This window comes from Phoxinus phoxinus, assembly GCF_949152265.1.
Source record: "Phoxinus phoxinus genome assembly, chromosome: 6".
NCBI lineage: Eukaryota > Metazoa > Chordata > Actinopteri > Cypriniformes > Leuciscidae > Phoxinus > Phoxinus phoxinus.
In genome coordinates this window covers 7,152,844-7,175,582 of record NC_136881.1, presented here as the reverse complement: position 1 = coordinate 7,175,582, position 22,739 = coordinate 7,152,844, and the positions used below count along the sequence as shown (strand labels likewise).

At 38.4% G+C, this 22,739-nt stretch overlaps 1 protein-coding gene across 1 annotated transcript in view; it reads right to left on the bottom strand.

The window, feature by feature from the left end:
* Positions 1-21,376, bottom strand: part of myo15ab (myosin XVAb) — a gene marked incomplete at its 5' end in the record, with an annotated part of 42,587 nt that extends 21,211 nt beyond the window's left edge. The window contains 28 exons of the mRNA XM_079615680.1: positions 2,413-2,591; positions 3,049-3,284; positions 3,391-3,486; positions 3,562-3,692; positions 4,401-4,482; positions 4,713-4,766; positions 5,364-5,448; positions 6,211-6,386; positions 6,503-6,620; positions 6,761-6,885; positions 7,631-7,676; positions 7,824-7,975; positions 8,210-8,287; positions 8,472-8,597; positions 8,687-8,818; positions 9,366-9,461; positions 9,625-9,748; positions 9,837-9,895; positions 11,710-11,823; positions 12,053-12,214; positions 13,045-13,158; positions 13,269-13,332; positions 13,625-13,728; positions 14,646-14,736; positions 14,821-14,895; positions 15,998-16,107; positions 16,631-16,729; positions 17,429-21,376. Of these exons, the coding sequence (XP_079471806.1) occupies positions 2,413-2,591; positions 3,049-3,284; positions 3,391-3,486; positions 3,562-3,692; positions 4,401-4,482; positions 4,713-4,766; positions 5,364-5,448; positions 6,211-6,386; positions 6,503-6,620; positions 6,761-6,885; positions 7,631-7,676; positions 7,824-7,975; positions 8,210-8,287; positions 8,472-8,597; positions 8,687-8,818; positions 9,366-9,461; positions 9,625-9,748; positions 9,837-9,895; positions 11,710-11,823; positions 12,053-12,214; positions 13,045-13,158; positions 13,269-13,332; positions 13,625-13,728; positions 14,646-14,736; positions 14,821-14,895; positions 15,998-16,107; positions 16,631-16,729; positions 17,429-21,376 (6,976 nt within the window). The remainder of the gene's footprint in view (positions 1-2,412; positions 2,592-3,048; positions 3,285-3,390; positions 3,487-3,561; positions 3,693-4,400; positions 4,483-4,712; positions 4,767-5,363; positions 5,449-6,210; positions 6,387-6,502; positions 6,621-6,760; positions 6,886-7,630; positions 7,677-7,823; positions 7,976-8,209; positions 8,288-8,471; positions 8,598-8,686; positions 8,819-9,365; positions 9,462-9,624; positions 9,749-9,836; positions 9,896-11,709; positions 11,824-12,052; positions 12,215-13,044; positions 13,159-13,268; positions 13,333-13,624; positions 13,729-14,645; positions 14,737-14,820; positions 14,896-15,997; positions 16,108-16,630; positions 16,730-17,428) is intronic.
* Positions 21,377-22,739: the final 1,363 nt, after the last annotated feature.

Here is a 22,739-nt window from a genome sequence, read left to right as displayed (position 1 = left end):
TCCTGCAGAACTAAGATCTGTTGTTTTCTCACCATCTATTCTACCCAGACCTTAAAATGTGGACTTGTTAGAAGATGATATTGTGATCAACACACAGGTAAAAAAAATTATCCAATAAGAGGTCATTAATACCTGTAGCTTGTAATGGTTATGTAAAAGAGAATTGACGGGTGGAAAGAGTAGTCAAGATAATTTGACTGACCATCTTATCTCTACCAGCACACACACACACACACACACACACACACACACACACACACACACACACACTATCACATATCTACTAATCTGCTCCAGCCCAAACAGGCGAGGACAGAGAGACAGTGTAACTGGATGAGAGGAGGAGTAAAATAAAGCAGAGTGACAGAGAGAGTGAGCAAGATTAGATGAAAGAGGAGAGGCTGAAAGAAAGATATGGAGAATGACAGAAGAAGAGATTAAATAGATTAGAGGTAAGGATAGACAGATGACACCAGTCCTGATTTGCCTCCTGACCTGACATTAGTATGCATTATTTGAGAGAGACAGCAGAAAGTGGGACAGGAAATTGAGGCGAGAGAGAGAGAGAGAGAGAGAGAGAGAGAGAGAGAGAGAGAGAGAGAGAGAGAGAGAGAGAGAGAGAGAGAGAGAGAGAGAGAGAGAGAGAGAGAGAGAGAGAGAGAGAGAGAGAGAGAGAGAGAGTGCACTGACACTATTGGACGAGAACAAAAACTCAAACTGAATTGAGCTGGATGATGACACTACTGTCTTCTGTAGAGCTGCTTTATAGCTGAGTCGACTTTAATAATTGATGAATTTTATTACAACATTGACACTGTTATTGAACTGATTTGAATCAAAATGATTGAACTGACTTGAGATGAATAACAGAACTATTGTCTTCTGCAGAGCTGCTTATTGCTGAATTGAACTAGTTTCATAATTGATGATCTTTACACAGAACTGAACCGAATCAACATTGAACTGACCTCAGTTGAAAATACACTATTGCCATCTGTAGAGCTGCAGAATTTGAATTTGTCTAATATTTGATGAAGTTTGCATCATTGATTCTGTTTTGAATCAGTTTATTACCGTGAAGCTGCTTTGAATTTTTTTTTATTGAATAAAGCGCTATTTTAATAAATAAAGGGGATACAAAAAGAGGGAAAACAGCACCACTTACGTCTCGTTCAGAAACATTGTGGCTTAGTGTGGAACTGTAAGGCAGTTTTAAAGGAGTATGATTTCACTTTTCTAACTTTAGTTAGTGTGTAATGTTGCTGTTAGGGCATAAACAACATCTGCAAAGTTACAGTGCTCAAAGTTCAAAGCAAAGGGAGATATTTGCTTTTAAGGAATTATTTTTTTAAGGACTGCAACAAACGACTGGTAGGAACTACAGGACATTCCTCTCAGGTTAGTGACATCCCCAACCCAAGAATTTACATAAACCCCGCCCCCGGAACACGATTTATAGATTGTCAAGACAGAATATGCTAATCAATGACTAGAACATAGTTAACTCCACATCAGCAACATAAATTCATCAACTAACCATTCAGAAATGTCCTGTTGCAGTCTACATGTTGTCACTTCTTCTTGAGTCACTCCATCATTGTCTGACTCCGGTTTGAACATAAAAGGCTAAACGTGTTTGAACTTTTCAGTGCATGTGTGTGTGAGGTAAAAGGACAGAAGCCGTTGAAGCTCCGCCTCCTGTGTCGGGAGCTGCAGCTCATTTGCATTTAAAGGGACAAACACAAAAACTATGCGTTTTTGCTCACCCTCAAAAAGTGACAACTTATACATGCTATAAAAATATCTGTGGGGTATTTTGAACTAAAACGTCACACATACACTCTGGGGACATCAAAGACTTATTTTACATCTTGTGAAAAGGGCATTATCCCACCCTTTTAAAACACAACTGTATGGAAATAGTAAAGAATCATGTCTAACCAAAAACAGCTCCATTAATATTTCTTGTCTTGTCATATTCAGCTCCGAATTATATGAATCACGTAATTATAGCCTATATTTTACATTCAAAACAGCGAAATTTGACAAAAAGGTAGCTTGCATCACTGGATATTATTGTAAGTTGATCCAGTAAACAGTTGTCAAATGTTAAATTCGTAGCTAATAGCTATTGACATTTTACCTTGCAATTCATGATCGGCATCTGTGAACAGATTTGAAATTATTTCTAATTTTAAGAAAGGAATTTTTTTATCCAGATTATTCTTCGTGTTTAAAAAGCAAATCTGAAGTAATGTGGCACCGTTCTAAATGAGTCTGAACAGGAAAAGATTACAAAAATCAGTATTAGTCTGAAATTTTGCTCATAGTTAACGATGCTGTTTTTTTCATGTTGTACATTTATCCTCTTTACTTTGTTACACATGTAAGAAAACACTAATAGGGTCTTACCATCAAAACAGTGCACCTGGAGAACCATGTGTGCTTTCTTGCGGGTGGCAGTCCACTCTAGCAGGGATGGAGGGTATGTTCGAGATGCTTCAGGGACTAGGTGGGATTTATGCATGGCTTGGACGAGTTTGTGTTGGCACAGAGCCTTAAAACCATTCAGAGCATAGTCTGACACAAATCTGACAGAGACAGAGGGAGAGACCATTGTTTAACTGCTAAATCTCACATGGGCTCTAGCTCCATGTCCCTCAACAGAACTTATATTGCATTGTTGTACAAAATATGCATAGGTGATGTGCTTTGACTTGTTCAGTAAGATTTTTTTTAAAATAAATTAATACTTTCATTTGTATTAGATTAATGATAAGTAATGTTTCTTAAGCAGCAAATCAGCATAATATAATTATTTCTGAAGGATCATGTGACATTGAAGACTGGAGTAATGATGCTGAAAAATAATTTTTGCCATCACAGGAATAAATTATAATTTAAAATGAATTAAAATAGAAAACAGTTATTTTAAATTGTAATCATATAATAGTTCACAATATGTTTTACTGTATTTTTGATGAAATCTTAGTGATACCAAACTTTGGAATCATGTATGTTTGTATGTTCATTAGTGCATTCTCTCACTTTAGCAGATATTTCTCCATCTTCTCAGATGGGGCAAAGGAACTCAAACAGGCAGCCATCAACAGCCAGCCTCTCTCTGCATTTCTGCCGTTTTCATTCCGCCACACCTGATTGGCTATCTGCGCTAGGATCTCGTCTCTGATTGGTGGAGTGGCAAGGCCTCTCTGAATGATGTAATTTCCAAACAGGTTTTCTTGAGCTCCATTCAGGTTTGGATCTCCCATGAACCTCAAAATCTGTCAAACAAAACAGATATGAAAAATAAAATCACCAACAAACTGCTAAGAGACTAACAAAGGGTGACTGATAATGAGACTGTATTTATGGTAAAGGTAACATTACCAGTATAAACACATCTAAAGCATCCTGTTTCAGATCATCTTCTAGACGGGTCAGTGAGTTCTCCAGCGGTGCTGTTAGCATCCCGAACTGCAATTCCTACACAAAAGAAAGAAAGTGTACGTGAGTGTGTGTGTGTGTGTGTGTGTGTGTGTTATTAGGCAGGATATTCACCCTGAAATGCGTGCGTATATATTTGGTCATTAAATAGTTGTTGATGTCCAGTGGAAGAGTGAGTTGGGGGTCCGTCTGTATTCTAGGAGCCTGAACCAGAGCCAAGCAGTCTGAATGACGCTCCCTTCCAGCTAAAAACAAAACAAAAAGGCAAAACATAGATTTATTATTATTTCAAAATGATTAGGTAAAGTAATGCCTAGTTTTTTGTTTTGTTTAATATGTCGGTACCACTTTATTTTACAGTCCTGTTTCGCATGAACATACAATGTACTTATTGTAGTAATGAAACTAAGTATGTATTAACCCTGAACCTACCCGTAAACCTTTACTTAACCCATGTATGTACCTTACACTACTCAGTACTTGTGTGTAAGTACATTAAAAGTGCGCATACTGTAAAATAAAGTGCAACCAATATGTCTAAATAGTTTAATTTTTTTTTTTTTTTAGTTTTAGCTAACTAAAATATACCTAAGTTGTAAGGATGTTCTGGGTGGTTGCTTACTAGATCAATTTTTAATTAATTTTTATCATCTGCTGTCAGATCGATAGGAAAAATACAAAGGACATCTTTCCATTTTCTCAATTTCAATTAATTTGTATAATCTGCTGGACAGATAAATCAGATTATTCAGAAAAATAATAGCACATCTCTCCTTAACCAGCAGCATGATTTGACGTATCATTCACATCTGTAGCATAAACAGTGGGGGAAAAGCTATGTGCCACAGTTTGATATGGGTTAAAGATTTTGAACAATAATAATAATAATAGTGATTTTGCCTCAGCAAACATTATTAATAATAAAGAAGACACACTGGGGAATTGTTAATAACCTGCTGTGGCCTGTAACAATCCTCCCAGCTCTGCAGGAATAACTAGCTGAGTCACATTTACCACCTCCCTGCTTGTTCGCTCCTACAGAAAAGAGAAAACATAATAAAAATTCCCGTTAAGAAAAGTGGAAAATGTTTGGCTGGGTATTTAAAAAACTGAAATCTAAAGAACCGTTTGAAAGTTTAATATATTCAAATATGAACTGCAATTGGGCCTTATGATACAACCTCAATCATCATTAGGGTGATAATATATACATAATTGGTCCTAATTGGTCCTTAAATAAAAATGAGCACAGACTGTTCTTTTACCAGTTCAATCCTTCTCCTCTCATCTTCTGCTCTTCTTGCTAAGTAGATGTTGTACTGTAACAAAACCATGAGCAAAAGTAAAGCATTAAAAATTTGAAAACCCGAATGTGAACTTATAATAATTGCATTAGACACTTTAGTATTGGTGAAGTAATGATTGGAACTTATCATTAGGTAATAGGGATGCACGATATATCGGCCAAAATATCGGTATCTGCCGATATATGTTCAGTTTTAATGTTATTGTTATCGGCCCGATAAGAAAATTATGCCGATATATTAAAGCCGATAAATAATGGATAATTTCCTTCAGCTGAGACACTTCAGATGCGCAATGTTCACCATGATTGTTTCGAATTGGTTAAAATATGATTGGAATCACTTCAAAAACTGAAAATACAGTGCAAGTGCAACAAAATTTTACAAAAAATTATAATGAGAACATTACAAGTGTGTGTTTGGGACATGGCTTTTAATAGTGAGACATTTGTTTTTATAATCAGGCTCTCAATTGTTATAATAATTGTTTTATTTATTTCGATTTATAGGCCAATATATCGGTTATCTGATAATTCTTTAAATATAAAGAATTATCAGTTATCGTTATCGGCCAAAGTGTTCATATCGGTGCATCCCTATTATGTAACGTACCCTGATGTATCTTTTGCGATTGACAATAAGTCGGATCATTGCACGGTGCCTGATCAGGTTTATACGCATTCGCAGAAACCGTCGCCTAAAAGGCACAAAGAGAGTGAGGGAAGTTTCAGCCATTTCAATGACATATAACAATCAGTTTCATTGATCTCACTATAATATTTGAATTTTTTTCCAAAAAAATATCTCTCCCTGCAGATCATAAGGTGGACAAGATCATGGTTCACCAGCTCAGCTTAATCAAAGTGGTCTATCAATGCTAACAAGGTTATCTGAGATGGTCAGGTCTGCCAGATCAACTTCATCCTTACTAGCTTGTAATAATTACTTTAATGAGATCATTGTTTCTGCCTTAAATGAATAGCCTACATGATGTTAGCTAACTGCATGATTTGTATATGTACATTTCTGAAATACATTACAATTTATAGTGATCTGTTTTCAGAGGTGCCTGTGTTCAAGTAATGTAGACACATGGATTTTCTGTAAAGCTACTTTGAAATGATATGTATTGTGAAAAGCGTAGCACAAATAAATGTGAATTGAATTTAATTGAACTAGCTGGTTGTCCAAGCGATCAAACCACATGTGGAGGTGGCTCAGAATGGATGCGAAAAAACCCGATATCTGATCGGTGTAAGATGTGAGCAAAAAAATCTGATTTTTTTTTGTTCCAGTGTAAACGCAGCCAAAAGCTGGTGTTAACAAGTTTTTCCTGTGGGGATTCAAATCCCTGAACTTCACATCATGACCCCGACTCTATTTGGATTATCTAGCTGTAAATCACATTACAAATGACACAGCATAGAAGTTAAGTTACAGGCGATAGGTCGTAGTTTACCTGGCCAGGTAGCCCTTGCAGTGAGCCTGAAGATTTGTCATGTCCAAACGAAACTTGAGGAAATTCTTCCGGACAAAATACATCCGTACGTAACGCTGAAGGGTCAGTGCAGCTACATGCCTCATACGATCACGTTTACTCTCCAATAACTGATTCACTTCCTCCTTTAGAAAGATCTACGAATAAAATCACACTATTAAAACAAACATTATACAATGTAAAATTGTCTGTTTTTTGAAGAAAGACAAATTTTGCCATCTTTACAAGTGCAATGTTTAATTATTCTGCTTACCTTTGACACACCCACTTGATAATCTCCTTTGTTGATTGGGCAGAGCTTCATTAACATAATGACACAGTTATCTCCATCTGGAGGTGGTGGCTTCTTCATTCCCAGCAGGGCTTTGTACCTGGGGACACATTGGCAGAGATAATTTATTATAAGATCTGTATTAATACACGCGTATATCTATTTATAGCACTAGACTAGAATATACACCATATGTCACTGCACCCATAAGTAACAAGCACCAGCTGTTGAGTAGGATACCTGTTTAAGAATTTATGGAACGGCACTCTGACTGGATAGCCTTCCTTCCTGATGCGGATTGTGTCCCAGATTCCCGAATATCTGAGCTGAGTAGCGACCAACTCAGGGTCAAATATACCAGGTTCCTGAATGGACACACAAATACATTTAATTCAAATACACATTAGAGGGGTAACATAAAATATATGAGTAAGCAAATAGAAATAGCAAAAATACACTCAAATACGCAAACATTCTGAGTTGCATTACTCATTAGTCATAGTATTTTTCCTACTATGGAAGTCAATGGGACCAGTTAACTGTTTGGTTACTGACATTCTTCAAAATATCTTCCTTTGTGTTCGGCAGAAGAAAGAAATTCATACAGGTATGAAACAACTTGAGGGTGAGTATATGATGACAGAATTTTCATTTTAAAGTGAACTATCCCTTTAAGAATGCATGCATTAAGATTTATTTTAACATTAAACATGTAATTTGATCAAATACAGTAAAACAATGATATTGTGAAATATGATTATAATTTAAAATAAATGTTTCTATTGTAATAGATTTTAAAATGTAATTTATTCCTGTGATGGCTGAATTTTCAGCATTAATCCAGCCTTCAGTGTCACATGATCCTCCAGAAATCATTCTAATATGCAGATTTGTTGCTTAAGAAACATTTTCTTATTAGTATGTTGAAAACAGTTGTGCTGCTTAATATTTTTGTGGAAACTGTGATACACTACAATTCAAAGGTTTGGGGTAAGTAAGAAAAGTAGCACCTTTATTCAGCAAAGATGCAGAAATTGATCAAAAGTGACAGTAAAGACATGTATAATGCTTCAAAATATGATGTGATGCTTGCCTAATGTCTGCCCATACCTTGTTATTATTTGGCTTCATGCAGCGCACAAAAAATGGGTTGCACCTGAAAAAAGTGAGAAGAACAGGAGATATAACTAAATCAATTCCGCCAAAGACACATAATAAGGAGAAACAAATATGAATGTATGTCTATGTGCTGATATACATGTGTAATATTGTACATCTCTTTGTGTTTATGAGTGTACAAGACCTCTCCATTTTGTCAAGGAGCTCTTGTAGTGATTGCTGGAACTTGGTGGCCACAGTAGAGGGCTGATATCTCCGAGTCACTGTGTTCCTGTTCATTGCTCCTTTTTGCTGATTCAGCATCTCAGCGTGCTTTATGAAGAGATTGGACACCATCTAGAAAACACACCCACATGTATATTAGAAACATACATTCACATTCATAAAAAAAAGAGGGAAAAAAAGAATCATATGCATAAGCAGAGGAAATCTGGAAATCTTCTAATTCATATCATCTCAGTTTAATTATTTTTCTTTTTTAAATTCTTTTAGAGAAGAAAAAGAGGATATGCTTTCACATACACACAAAACACACACTACAGATGCATGCATGGAGATACATGGACTCACTCGGTTCTGGCTCTGCATAAACAGATCCAATACTTCCTGCCGAACCTGATCGAAGTTCTTATCCAGAAACTTATGGATCTAAAATCAGTATGAGATTCTCTTTAGACAGGCTGGTGACATTAAAATTACTAATTGTACCATTACTAATGGTAAATTAATTACAATTTAAAGAAGCATTAGAGTACAGCTATGACCTCTAAGCTTTGGCATGACATAAATGTCTAATTAAAATACTGCCTGTGCATTTTGTGATTTCTATTACCTGGTAAGTTACACGGCCAGCATAGTGATAGACAGTAAACTCTGGCAGTGGCATTTTTGGCTTGGAGTAAAGGGGGTTGTTTCCATGATGATAGTGGCACTTCTGAAGGAAGGTGTTGTCAGTGGCCTGTCAACACAATGTTAAAACATGTGGTGTCAACATACCAGGTTTCCTTCATTTATCCCAATGCAACATTGAAATACCAAGTGTATAACCTGTGGAAAGCAGCTCTGATCATCAAGGATGCGTAGTATCCCATGGGGCTTTGCAGCGATAAGGTCTATGCATGCCTGGTTGTCAGTGAAAATCAGTTCTTTCCAGTTGATTTGCTCTCGAATGTACTCTTCCTGCAGACACATGCAGAAAGAGAGTGTGCTGTTATATTTTTGGAATTAATATTTCACAGTATCAAAATTTTTACATATACTACTGTTCAAAAGTTTGGGGTCAGTGAGATTTTTGTTTTAAAGAAATTAATACTTTTATTTAGAACTGATACATTAAATTGATCAAAACTGAGAGATTTCTGAAAAGATTTCCATTTCAAATAAATGCTGTTCTTTTGAACTTTCTATTCATCATTGAATCCTAAACAAAAATAAATAAGTAATGATTAATAATTAAAAATGAATGTAAGCAGCACAACCATTTTTATCATTGATAACAATAAGAAATGATTCTTCAGCACCAAATCATCATATTACAATGATTTCTGAAGGATCATGTGACATCCCATCACAGGGATACATCACTTTTCAAACTATATTAGGAAACAGCTATTTCTGTTTTTACTGTATTTGATCAAATAAATGCAGCACTGGTGAGCACATGAAACTTTCAAAAACATCCTATGACCCCAAATTTCTAAATGATGGTGTACACCGTAATTCTCACCTGCTCCACTTTGAAAATAATTTTGCTGAAGAAGAACTGCAGTGTCTCATTGGCATAGTTGATACAGAGCTGCTCAAAGCTGTTGAACATCAAGCTCTGGACAATACAGACCAAGATGACATGGAGATATATGCAATTTAGAAGGTCTAAATTCCTAAAAAAATAATAAAAACTGCGCATTTGACCTTTATGTAAAAATGTATCTAATACAGAATTAGCTTCTGTGTTAGTGGAAGAGCATGGGAGCGTCAGTGTATACCTCAAACCCGTATATATCTAGTAAAGATATGGACAGCGCCTCATTCCTGGGGTAGACCCGTCCATTGATACGTTCTGTCAGCCATTGAAAGAGCAAGGAATAAAGGATCTTGGCAACTGCATCTCTGCGATTGAGAAATAGAAATACATACTTAAAATGCAATGAAGAATCAAGCTATTGCAGATAACTAGAAAATGTCTCATAATGAGTACCTGGCATCCATAGCACTTTCTACTGAGAGCGGAGTGTGTATCTTCTCTCTCATAGCCTCCTGTGGCAAAACACTGATTAGTTACTGTATATGTTTAAAAAATCATTTAATAAGTCAGAGAAAGCAGAAAAGCTAGTCAGACACAGACACACACACACACACACACACACACACACACACACACACACACACACACACACACACACACACACACAATGTCACTTGTTCTGTCACAGTGAGCGTGTGCAATTGAGACAGTGTTGTGTGACAGCTGATCCAAGTAAGTGGTGTAAACACAAACCTGTGAGCTCTGGATAGCAAGGCTTTACTTATTAAATGAGCAACATGACACAAACCACAAACACACTAACAAATTACACTGTATTCATGTAACACCTCTGTTTGAATAAAGCTAGCATAAAAAATGCTTAATCGTGTTAAAAAAGGACAAAATGTGTATGGGTGAATTTCAACAACAACAAAAAACCACGTCACATTTCGCCCCAAAAAATGAAGATATATAATATATTTATTTCTTTATTTTTGTCTACGAAAACTATGATAATTTTTATGCATCCAGATATATTACTGTTTTTAGAATTCCTATTATTGTAAATTTGTTTTCTTTCATTACTATTAATCCATTTTATTCATTACTATTATACAGTCTTGCTTTTTTTAAACATACCAGATTTTTTTTTGTGTGAAAAATCCGCCTAAATTAAAGGTAGTACAACAAATACTTCCATGGTGTATGAATATTATACAATTATAATTTGCATTAGGGGCGAAATGTGCTTATTAAGGGTATTACGTAATGTATTTATTTTTATTCTGGTATTCTGAATAACCATATCTCCAAACTAGTCGCTTTTCAATGCTGTACAGTTTACAGCATTAGTTGAAAGATATATTTTTTTCTTTGAGTAAATTTGCCTGTACTTCACCTGGTAGGCCCAAAAATAATCGAAATCGAGTCGAAAGCTTGTGAATCGAAATCTAATTGAATTGTAAAATTTGTGTCAATGTCCAGCCCATGTGTTTTTTTAAACTTGAAGCAAATGTTGTCTTTTCCCTTTATGTTCGTCTCAGAGTGCACCAGAATGCGTCGTTTACATGTTAAAAACACAAACGTTTTTAGGATGTCCCCAGACCGCCCGACAGGGATTTAATTCGTAAACATGTAAACTTTTTCACCTCTTGTGAGATCGCAGGTCTGACAACGCTACAGAAATACAACTGACCTGATGTTATCTCGTCTGTCCTCGATAACCTTCATTGATCTTTGTATGATGTAATGTCAAGCTAACCTGGCAGTGAGCAAACTATTAGGTGTTAAGATTACTCAAGCCCTGAGCAACCCTTGATTAGATTACCGTGGTTTCCATAGAGCTGAACTCAGAATAATTAAATTAGGTTACTGGAACTCATTAACAGCAACCTGCTTACATGTCATTACAATGTTTCTTTTTCTCTTTATTTCTCTCCCAGGTGTTCGCAAACGTGTCAGAAAATGTAGGATCCATGGGCGATGTGAGTCTGAGTCTGGCTTCCCCATGAAATCAATATGTTTAAAAATGAAAGTGGCCAAAAATACTACACTTACAATAAAAAGTGTATTTCAGCAATGCCATAGAAGATCCATTTTCAGTTCCCCAAATAACCGTCCAGTGAACAGTTCTTAAAAGAACCGTTTTTTATTTTTTTCTTAGTGTGAAGAACATTTTAAGAACCTTTTTCCACTATAAAGAACCTTTTTGGCAATAGAAAGATTCCATGGAAGTTAAAGGTTCTTCATGGAAACAGATCTAACAGTGTGCATGCTGTTTTTCAGAGCACATCATGGATTTTTGTTTATGTAAACGTGTACGTACCGTCACTTTGAAGGTGATGGCTTTCTGCAAACCCTCTGGAGAAATCTGCAACAGATCGGCCACTGTACGAATCTCCTGAGTGCTCACCACACCAGCTGTCTCCTGCACTTCTGTCTGAGACCGAGAACCCAAAGCACACGGTCCACAAGACTCTTTACATTGGCCGTATATGTTTGCTATATTTACATAAAACTACAATCAAGAAAACTGCTATTTACAAGGTAGAATATTTCATCTACAAACATCTTGAAATCCTTAAATCGTGAATTTTTTATTATTATAGGCTTGGTGTGCAAACAAAAGTGAAAGAATATTTTCAAATGTTAATTTGCACGGTCAATACCTCCACTCTATGGAAAAAGACATTGCCCAGGTGCAGTATGGACGACAGCACTCTGAATATGCTGCTCTGGTCTTCAGGACTGAAGTGGAGAATTTCCATGGCACTCTGTAGCCTCCTGAAGTCCTCCCCATCATCTTTCCCAATGATCTCACAGTTACCACCCTAACATGAACCATGATAAATGACATCACCATGACATAATTATACAGTACCTTACACTCTAAAAAATGCTGGGTTGTTTTAACCCAATTTTGGGTCAAATATGGACAAACCCAGCCATTGGGTTAAATTTTTTTAATTGCATTTTTGATCCAACGTTTGGGTTTGTCCATATTTGACCCAAAATTGGGTTAAAACAACCCAGCATTTTTTAGAGTGTAGATAAGCACTTTATACAATATAGATTCACCTTTGATTTTGCAATGGAGATCTAGATAATAATGATATTAATCAAATATAATAATATGATATTGTTAAATTATATCAGAAATATACACTACTGTTCAAAAGTTTGGGGTCAGTAAGAATTGTTTTTTAAAGAACTTTTTTTTTTTTATCAAAAAGGACGCATTCATTTGAAGTGACAGTAAATACATTTATAATGTTTCTATTTCAAACAATTGCTGTTCTTTTGAACTTTCTATTCATCAAAGAATCCTGAAAAAAAAAATATTACGCAGCACAACTGTGATAAGAAATGTTTCTTGAGCAGCAAATCAGCATATTAGAATGATTTCTGAAGGATCGTGTGACTAGAGAAATGATTAAATTGTAGTTCAATAGTTATTTTAAATCATATTTCAAAATTGTACTGTATTTTTTATCAAATAAATGCAGCCTTGGTGAGCATATGAGAAGAATTTTTTGAACAGTAGTGCAAGCTGAAATCCTTCAAAAGAAACACTTTATCATCTAAATGATTTGCCTATTGATTTGCCTACTTATTTTCCGGTGTGTCTTGGCAACTTGCATTTGCATATGTCTGCATGTACCTGGTTCAGGTAGTAATAGGTTTCAGCCTCCTGTAGGTAGAAGGCCCGTTTCATGTGAGTAGGAAGTCCAGCCAGCATCTCATAAAAGATGTGGTAGTTTCTCTCATCTTTGGCCTGCACACACACACACACACAGACACAGTTCAGATAAGGTCCCAAATGTCAGTGATAAATACAGGGCTCTTTTAGCCTTCTCAAAGTTAAAAGGAAAAGAAACAACCAACCTGAAAAACGATCCTGGACTTCTCCAGTAGATACTGCGAGGTTATGGCACCACTGATCACCCCTCTGATACGGACAACAATACACACAGATTGGTCTTGTGTATGAACTATCTTAGGCCCTACCTGTACCTTCTCAATTCTCTTTCCATCTCTAGTCTTCTCTCTAGTCTCCTACTTTCACACAAGGTCGGGCGGTACAGATCTAGTTCGCTTACAGTGTCGCCTCTCAAGCAACAATTTCAGGCTTGAGGGACGTTAAAGCGTTACGCGATGTAACATTCAAACAGTCTATTTAACATAGCTTGAAAGAGTTTTTCACAGTTCAGAACAGAAGTAATGTATATAAAAATACTCACTCCTCCAAAAAGACCTCCACAAATTTCCCAAAGCGACTGGAGTTATAATTTCGGACCGTCTTAGCATTCCCAAACGACTCTAAAAGAGGAGCTGCCTCTAGAATCTGGATATTAAGAAAGTAAAACTTACTTACAGATGTATGCAGCAATGTTTACTAGGTTAGAGTTATTAGGCAAAAGATGCAACAACACAAAAAATGCACTTTTTTTTTTTTTTTTGCACAGATTTACCTCAATCTGTATGGAAAGCATTAAATAAAAAAAACACAAAAATACAGATTATACATTCATTAACAAACACTGCATTCATTATATGCATGGATTCAAACAACATTTTGTGGTTCCAGAAATGTACTCTATAATACGCACTTGCTGTCTATGATTTTGCGAAGTAGGACTTGTTCCTGGATCAACATCATTTGTTGGACCTGGAACAACATCTACCAAAGATACCCTATCACTAACAGTGTTATTTTAGTATTATTTAAATACCTTTATAGTATTTAGTTTTACATAGATATATTAGGTTTTTTTGTGTGCCAATTTTGTTATGTGCTTTTCATTTTTATTAATATATATATTTTACATATATATATAACATATTTCCATTTAGCTTTAATTTAATTTTTGTAAATGTCAAATTTTTTAAGTTTAAGATTTTCATGTAATATTTATTCATTAAAAGTTATTTTATTTCAGATTGATTTAAATGAATGAAAAGTATTAACAATATCCAAGTGAGTTAACATTAACAGCCCTAACCATCCCTAACCATATCAATAATTCAAACTATTAACTACCCTTAAAATCAGAAGGAAATGAAACGATAGGTACACATGAATGTTGTCCAAGCCCCAACTCCACCCCTCTCCTTATCCCTAAAAATTTTGTTCCAGGGCCAATAAGGATGTTGATCCAATAACATATCTGGCGAAATCACAGCAAGTGTACAGAGGTGTGCGCGGGTGATCATTGTCTATTAAGAAAATTCAGTGTGTACTTTATAATCCTACACACGTACCTGTTGTGTAATGTTCCTCTTATGGTGAATAGCAGTGAGGTACCTCAGAACCAGTTTGGTCGCCTCTGTCTTTCCAGAACCACTTTCCCCACTACAATACAAACATTTCACTGATACAACATATCAGTGTATTATTACATCCTCTGCTATTGACACACACATGCTATCACCTGACCTGATAATGATGCACTGGTTTCGCTTGATGTCCATCATTGTTGTGTAGGCAATGTTTGCAATGGCAAAGAGATGACTGAAAAAAACATGTATAAGAGAGTAGGTCTACATACTGTCAATTTTTGGAAGTAACAATAATCACACAGTATTGTAAATGGATGGAGGATAAAATCTTCATCTTAATTTTCTCACCCCTTCTTTCTCAGAATTTTAATGTACACTACCATTCAAAAGTTTAGGGTCAGTAAGATACTTTTATTCTTTAGAAATAAGTATTTTATGCTCACCAAGGCTGTATTAACTTGATCCAAAATACAGTAAAAACAATAAAATTGTGAAATATTATTACAATTTAAAATAACTGGGTTATTTGAATATATTTTAATATATGATTTATTGCTGTGACGGCCAAGCTGAATTTTCAGCATCATTACTCCATTCTTCTAGCCTGGGAAAACCCAGACCACTTCCGGCAAATTTAGATTTGCTCTGCAAGTGGGTCTGGCAAAGAGCCCATTGAAACCCATTTCCAATCCGCCGAAATCGCGGCACCAATCAGAAACGTTTTACACGATGACGACAGAGCAGAGACGGTGACGCAGATTTTGTACATTACAGACATGGATGCCGCCGTGGAACATCACAACATCACTCGTTCGAATCAGCTATCGCGTCTGTTTCAAGCGATTTAAAATGGTAATTTTTGTTAACACAAACAGAGAATTGCTGAGAGTCTCGAGATGTTTCTCCGTCGCTCTGCATACGTCATGTCATTCATCGCTCTGATTGGTTTTAGATCTTTCCGACGTCCATTGGTGACGCCCCTGTGGAAATGAATTGTCTATGGAGCTTTGCCAGACCCTTACTCAGTTACAACTGAGAGGGTCTGGGTTTTCCCAGGCTACCATTCTTCAGTGTCACATGATCCTTCAGAAATCATTCTCTAATATGCTGACTTTCTTATTATTATTGTTGAAAACAGCTATTTTAAATATACATATTTTGTAACATCATAAATGTCTTTAATGTCTGGGTCTGTATTTTCTTCTAGCTTGTGTAATTTCGCTCATGGTTTTCGAGAATGAAAGCTTATCTGCCAAACTGGGCAAGCTTCTACCAGGAGTTGACAAATAAGAAAATGTATTGAGAATAGTTATGTTTTTGTTCTTGTGACTCACGGTGGGTTATCTCCTAAGCCATGGCCCTCGTACTGAAGAACCACATCTGTGCCATAGATGTTAAATAGCTGGTATGGATTCACAGATACCAGAATACTGCCAATGTATGTCTGCTTAAGACAAAGGAAATTCATAATGTAGTTAGGTTCACAAGAGTAAGATTGCTAAAGGTCTATTCACATTATTAAGAAAAACATTGAATCAAACATTTAATTTCAAAATTAAGTCAAAGTTATTCTGCTTAGTGGCCTGTCCAGGGAAGTATTTTCTGTAAAGTAACATTATGGCGTAACATTAAGTGCAAAGATAAGGGTCCCTAATGTCTCGTGCATATTTATCTAGAAGCATTTTTAGAGCATAAGAACATCCTTCAGCAGTTGTTTATTATTTAGATTGTGTGTGAATACTTAAATATTTATTAAATGTTTGTACAAAGTAATTAGAACTAGGAGACATTTTGGTGATGTATGCTTACTGGGACATGAATGCAAGACTCACATAGATAAGCTCTTGATCAAATCGAGTCTTCAGGTTTATCAATACTGCTGCCTCAGAAAGCTCTCTGCAAGAAATGGAGGAAGAATGATTTATTTTGATTCTAATGATCAACTTTACACATGCATTACTATGTACATTTATGCTGACATACTCCATTTGTGTCATGTCCTCAACTCCATCCCCTTCCCTTTTTGCTCTGTAGCTGACAGTAGGCAGGCTCCTTATAGAATACATCTGTTTGAAAAACAGAAGAAAAAAAAAGCAATCTGAGAACATTCAAAGAAATTTGAGACGTCATTCATTAAATTACATTAGAGAATATCTTCCCTGATGAATTAGGTCAAGTTGTCTTTTCTAGGGCCTGCACTACAATAATGCAGAGATTATTATCACTGGTCAGCAAGGTAACCTAAGAGGAGTTATAATCAGGCTTGTAAATCTCATCTGACATACAATGTAGCTGCGGACTGCAGCTTAAACCTGATGAAGATAGGTGAGCTTGGCTGGACCTTTTGTTAAGGCTCAAAGCCTAATTGACTTGTTAGATCTGACAACTTCATTGCTGTCTACTTGACAACATTAATAGTCAAATTTAACAGTCTGCTTATTTATAATTCCTTCTTAATATAAACATTCAGATATATAAATTTTAGTGAATAGTATAAATATGATCCACAAGCATAATCATGAATTCACTGTTACATTCAAGTGAAGAGAGGCCTATCTCAGTGTTATCCTATATTTATCTGCTTCCAAATTAATATTTACAACAGCAGAATTTGACCAAGAGAAGAGAAGAAAATGAAAGCATGATATAGAGTTAGTGTCTCTGGGGCAGAGAAAATAAATACAATGCATTTGGTAATTTCTGTTACCATTAGTTAAATAAATAAGTCAACAATTAAGGTTGGTATTATGTCTAAAGGGATTTACCTTGTCATACCACTGTCCTTTTGGCTCCCCTTCACGATCTGGTACCCATTGCAGCTCCGTTTCCCCTGGCCTAAGACCACCAGGTGGAGGGGCAAGGAATTCCATTTTCTCATCACGAGACATAGACCATTTGATGAGGTTCTGTACTGTATCATGAGGCAAGACTTTTTCTGCAGCCCACAGGTCCTCTGCAGTTTCCCCCTCTCTGGCATTTTGAGCCCAGTGCTCTTCTGGCCCACCTGGACCTTTCCGCTGTGGTGGAACCACAGCATAACGACCATCTGGCCCAATAACCACCTGCCCAGATGATGTCATATAGTTGGAGATCCCTGAGGGTAGTTGGTAAGAGGCTTTCTTCATGTTAGGGTTCTTTAGAGCATCCATTAAATATGGTGAAGTGGGGACAGCAAATCCTTGAGCTAGGGTGGATCCATCAGGTAATCTGTATGAGGCATTGCGAAGGTTTTGATTTAGAAGAGCCTTTGATAGATCTGGACTGGTTTTATGTCTTCGAGGATCTGCAGAAATAACAGATCCATCTGGTAGCTGGTAAGCGGCCATGCGAATGTTATCATTCCGCAAGGCATTTGAAATGTTTGGGCTACTTGGTTTATATAAAGCTTGTGAAATAACAGATCCATCTGGAAGCCTATAGGAAACATTCCTCAGATCATCATTTCTCAGGGCAGAGAACAAAGTTGGGGATGTATTTTTATAACTTGCATCAGCACTTATTATGGAGCCATCAGGTAACCTGTAGGTAGCATTACGAACATCCTGATTCCGAAGCGCGCTTGACAAATTTGGAGACTTAACTTCATAACCTGGTCCACTTATAATTGACCCATCAGGTAAACGATAGCTGGCATTTTTCATTTGTTGGTTCTGAAGTGCCGCTGATAAATTTGGGGAAGTAGGTTTGGATTGTCCATAGTCTGTTGTTATTAATGTGCCATCCGGCAATCTGTAAGTTGCATTTCTAATGTTTCGGTTTTGGAGAGCATTGGCTAGATTTGGAGATGTTGGTTCCACTGGCTGATCAGTCATTATTATTGTCCCATCTGGCAGTCTATATGAGGCCTTCCTAATATTCTGATTCTGAAGTGCACGTGACAGGTTTGGTGAGGTTTGCTGTTGTTGTCCTGCAGTTACAAGAGTTCCATCTGGAAGTCTATAAGTTGCATTCTTCAGATTTGGATTCTGCAAGGCATTAGACAAGTTTGGAGAAGACGGTTGCTGTAAATGAGATTCTGGGTACATTATTGATCCATCTGGAAGTCTATAAGAGGCATTCCTTATGTTTCGGTTCTGCAAAGCATTTGAGAGGTTAGGTGAGAAAGACTGTTGCTGTCGTGGGTCCATGCCTATTACGGACCCAGCAGGATTAGTACCATATACTAATGTCCCATCAGGCAATTGGTAAGTGGCACCTCGAAGTTGGGGGTTGTGCAATGCATCAGACAGAAAAGGAGATTTCCTAGGGTCCTGTCTATGCCCTGGCACAGGTGCATAAGGGGAGACCATTCCCTGAACAGGTGCTCTGTATGATGCTTGACGAACATTTTGGTTCTGCAAAGCTGTTGAAAGAACGGGAGATCCTCTTGTACCATAGCCAGGGGGCACACGGGATCCCCTGCGACGTAAATGTGTTCGGTAAGAAGCATTGCGGACATTTGAATTTTGAAGAGCATTAGAGAGAAGGGGGGCAGCACCTGGCTCTTCAATGTAATCATAGCCTGTCTCTACCTGAGTATAGGGTGAATGTGGCATCTGAAAGGATGATCTGTATGATGCATTGTGAAGTTGTGGATTGTGAATTGCACTGGACAGCAAAGGTGATGCTGGCTGACCTGGAACTTGTTCAAATGCTTCCATTTGAGGAACATATGGGGAAGAAAAAGACGGTTGTTCAGGGATCTCACCATACTGAGCCACTTCAGGAGCATAAGGTGAACCTGATCTTTGCAAGGGCGACATGTAAGAAGCTTCTCTGAGATGAGTATTTTGTAAGGCATTCGACAGAAGAGGAGATGCCATCTCTGCTGTATGTTGATCCAAAACAACCATTTCAGGAGTATATGGTGATTGTACTGGTTGTAACTGGGAGAAATGATCAGCATGGCTTAGGTTAGGGTTTTGCATGGCAAGGGAGGAAACATGTGAAGGTGGTTGACCCGGAAACTGTGGAACATTAATGATCTCAGGAGCATAAGGTGACATAGGCTGTTGGAATGGTGAAGTATAGGCTGCATTATGGACCCTTTGATTTTGGAGGGCACTTGTAAGCATTGGTGAATGAGGTACACCTCTAATCTGATCATATTCTACAGGGATCGGCTCTGCAACAAAAGGTAAAGGAGACGCAAATGAAGCATCATATATTGGAGGACCAGAACGAACAGAACTAGGCAGAGCCCTAGGTGAAGTGGACCGGGTTGGTAATGGGGAACCATGTATGATAGATGGATGAGGAGAGGCTGGTCTGGAGAGATGTCTAATGGAAGGCTGGGGAGATGGAGGGGGCATGTGTTTTTGAGAAAGCTGTGGTGAAGGGGGCATCATGCCAGGTGCACGCCTTAGTGACTGTCTGGCCATGAGTGGACGGCCACGACCAATGGGTCTCTGTGGGTTTCTCATTGCAGTGGGTGTTCCTGGAGGATTGAAACGACTTTGTTCCCTTATGCCCATCCTAGTATGTTGACCTGAGAGTTGTGGGGAGGCTGTGAAGTCCTGTGGCATCATGGACCTGGTACTACGTATGGATGGTCTAAATGGCCGTACATTTTGTGTTGGAGTTCCAGTATGACCCCCTCGGCCAGGATACGGTTTCACAGCTCCCATAGGGATGTTTGGACGTCCCCTTCCTCGCAGTCGACCTCCAGGGGATCCAAAAGGTGGAGAATCCTTCATAGGGCGAGTCGACCTGCGGGAGAGGGTGGGAGAGGGGGATCTACCTTGCACTTGTGGTCGCTGGAAGTCTGGTTCCACAGCAAAACTTCTCCGAGAGGGAGTAGGTGATGCTCTTTGTGCCATTAATGGGGACTGTGGTCTATGAAGATCCCTCGGCTGAACATTGGCCATGGTTCGCATACCCATCTGAGGGGAAGGAGGAGGACTCATCCGTCTAAGTGGAGATGGAGAGGCTTGAAATTTCTTGGCACCAAATGGACGATGAACTTGTGAGGGTGAAGAGGGTGGACTAGGTCTCCTAATTGAGGCACGAGGGGACTGTGGTGGGCTTCTCCTCCGAATAGATGCACGAGGGGAAGCTGGAGGACTGGTATAGAGAGATGGAGCCCGTGAGGGCATACGGCCAGGCATTGGCTGGGGAGATGGTGGTGCCTCTCTAAAGGATGCCTGAGGCTGCAAATGTCTACGGACTGTTGGTGAAGCAGGTGGACCTTCTCTGAGTGGAGCCTGAGACTGTAAACGTCTAGGGAATGTTGGTGAAGTGGGTGGGCCTTCTCTGAGTGGAGCCTGAGACTGTAAACGTCTAGGGAATGTTGGTGAAGTGGGTGGGCCTTCTCTAAATTGAGCCTGAGGCGGTAAACGTCTAGAAAGTGCTGGAGAAACAGGTTGGCTAATTTTGCGTCCAATTGGTGATGGAGGGTGTTGACCATGACTTATTGGAGAGGGCACACCTCTAGCTAGTCTTGGCGATGGAGGTGCTCCCATGCCTCTTATGCCACGCACAGAGGGCTGTGGGGATGGGCTTCTTCTCATAGGGAGTGGACCAACAGGATGTATGGATAGCTGTGGGGAGGCATGGGGGCTCGGTCTGCGTATAGGTACAGGGGAACGTCTAGCTTCCATTACCGGCTCTCCAAAACTTGCCATGGGATCCATGGTTCCCATTGGTGACATAGGCTTATACACAGGGGAGGCCATCCCTGCTACTGATCTCCTGCTTGGTGTGGGAGATGGTGGAAAACCACCAACTTGAGCCATATGTGGCATATGTTGGTTGACAAATCCCTGGGGATTATTTGCTTGCTTAATTAACATGGCTGTTGGTGTGGGCACTTGAGGCATTGTGGGATGAAACATTTCTTGCGGATGAAACATTTCTTGCGGATGAAACATTTCTTGCGGATGAAACATTTCTTGCGGATGAAACATTTCTTGCGGATGGAACATTTCTTGCGGATGGAACATTTCTTGCGGATTAAACATTTCTTGTGGATGAAACATTTCTTGTGGATGCATTGCCTGTGAAAAACCATCATTCATTGAGCCTCCAGGTATATATGCATAATTTTCATACTGTATGTCTGACATTTCTTCAAAATCGTATTGTGGAGGCAAAGGAGGAAGCTCAACATCAATCCTTTCCTTACCAAAAAGCTTAACCTGGGGTCTTGGGACTCTGAACTCCATGTCTCCGGGATGGGGCATAGACTCCATAGAAAAATCTCCATACTTCTCACCGTACATTCCATAAGCTTCTTCACCTTCCATAATATCTTGCATTGGATAACTATATGGATCATACATATTGTAGGGAGATTGCAGATATGGATCAACATCGGATTCACTGTAGTTAACTTGATAATCCTGGAAATAAGGATCACCATAATCCCCATAAGCTTCCATATATGGATCACCTGATATTTCAACTTCATATGGGTCACCATAGAAGCCCTGAAGGTCATCATAATATCCAAATTGAGCCTGGGAATACAGATCCATTTCATTCCCATATTGATCATAACTGTTCCCCATTGGATACTGACTATCATCATAGTACTCAATGCCATCATCGAAATATGGATCCAGTGGATGCTGTTGACTATAGTAGCCCATTTCCTGTGGATAATTGCCCATCTGATCCTGCACTTCATAGGGGTCATTGTAGTCCATACCATCATCATAAAATTCGCCGTCATCCTGCAAGGCTGTGTGAGGGTCATAGTATCCATCCTGCATCTCATAATAGCCTTGATCATGTGATTCCATGTCATAATAGTTATTTGGTTCCTCATATTGAGTGTATTGCTGTGGAAACGAAGGGTGTCCCTGCATTTGGCCATACTGTTCACTATACCTTTTCGAATGCCTCTGGACTGACTGTCTGTGAAATGCACCCCTATCCACCCTGCTCTGGTTATTATAATCATGTCCTCCAGTGTCATCTTCATATCCATAATTGTGATACCCTTGAGGAGCTCGGATGCTAGCTTGGCGACTGTCAGCAGAAAATTGATATTTTTTGTTGTTTTTCCGGCCAAAGGCATCACCCCTTCCACTCTGACGCCCCTTAATGGAGAGGAACCTCTTGGTGAGCCAGTTTGTTGCCCCAGCAATCTTACCT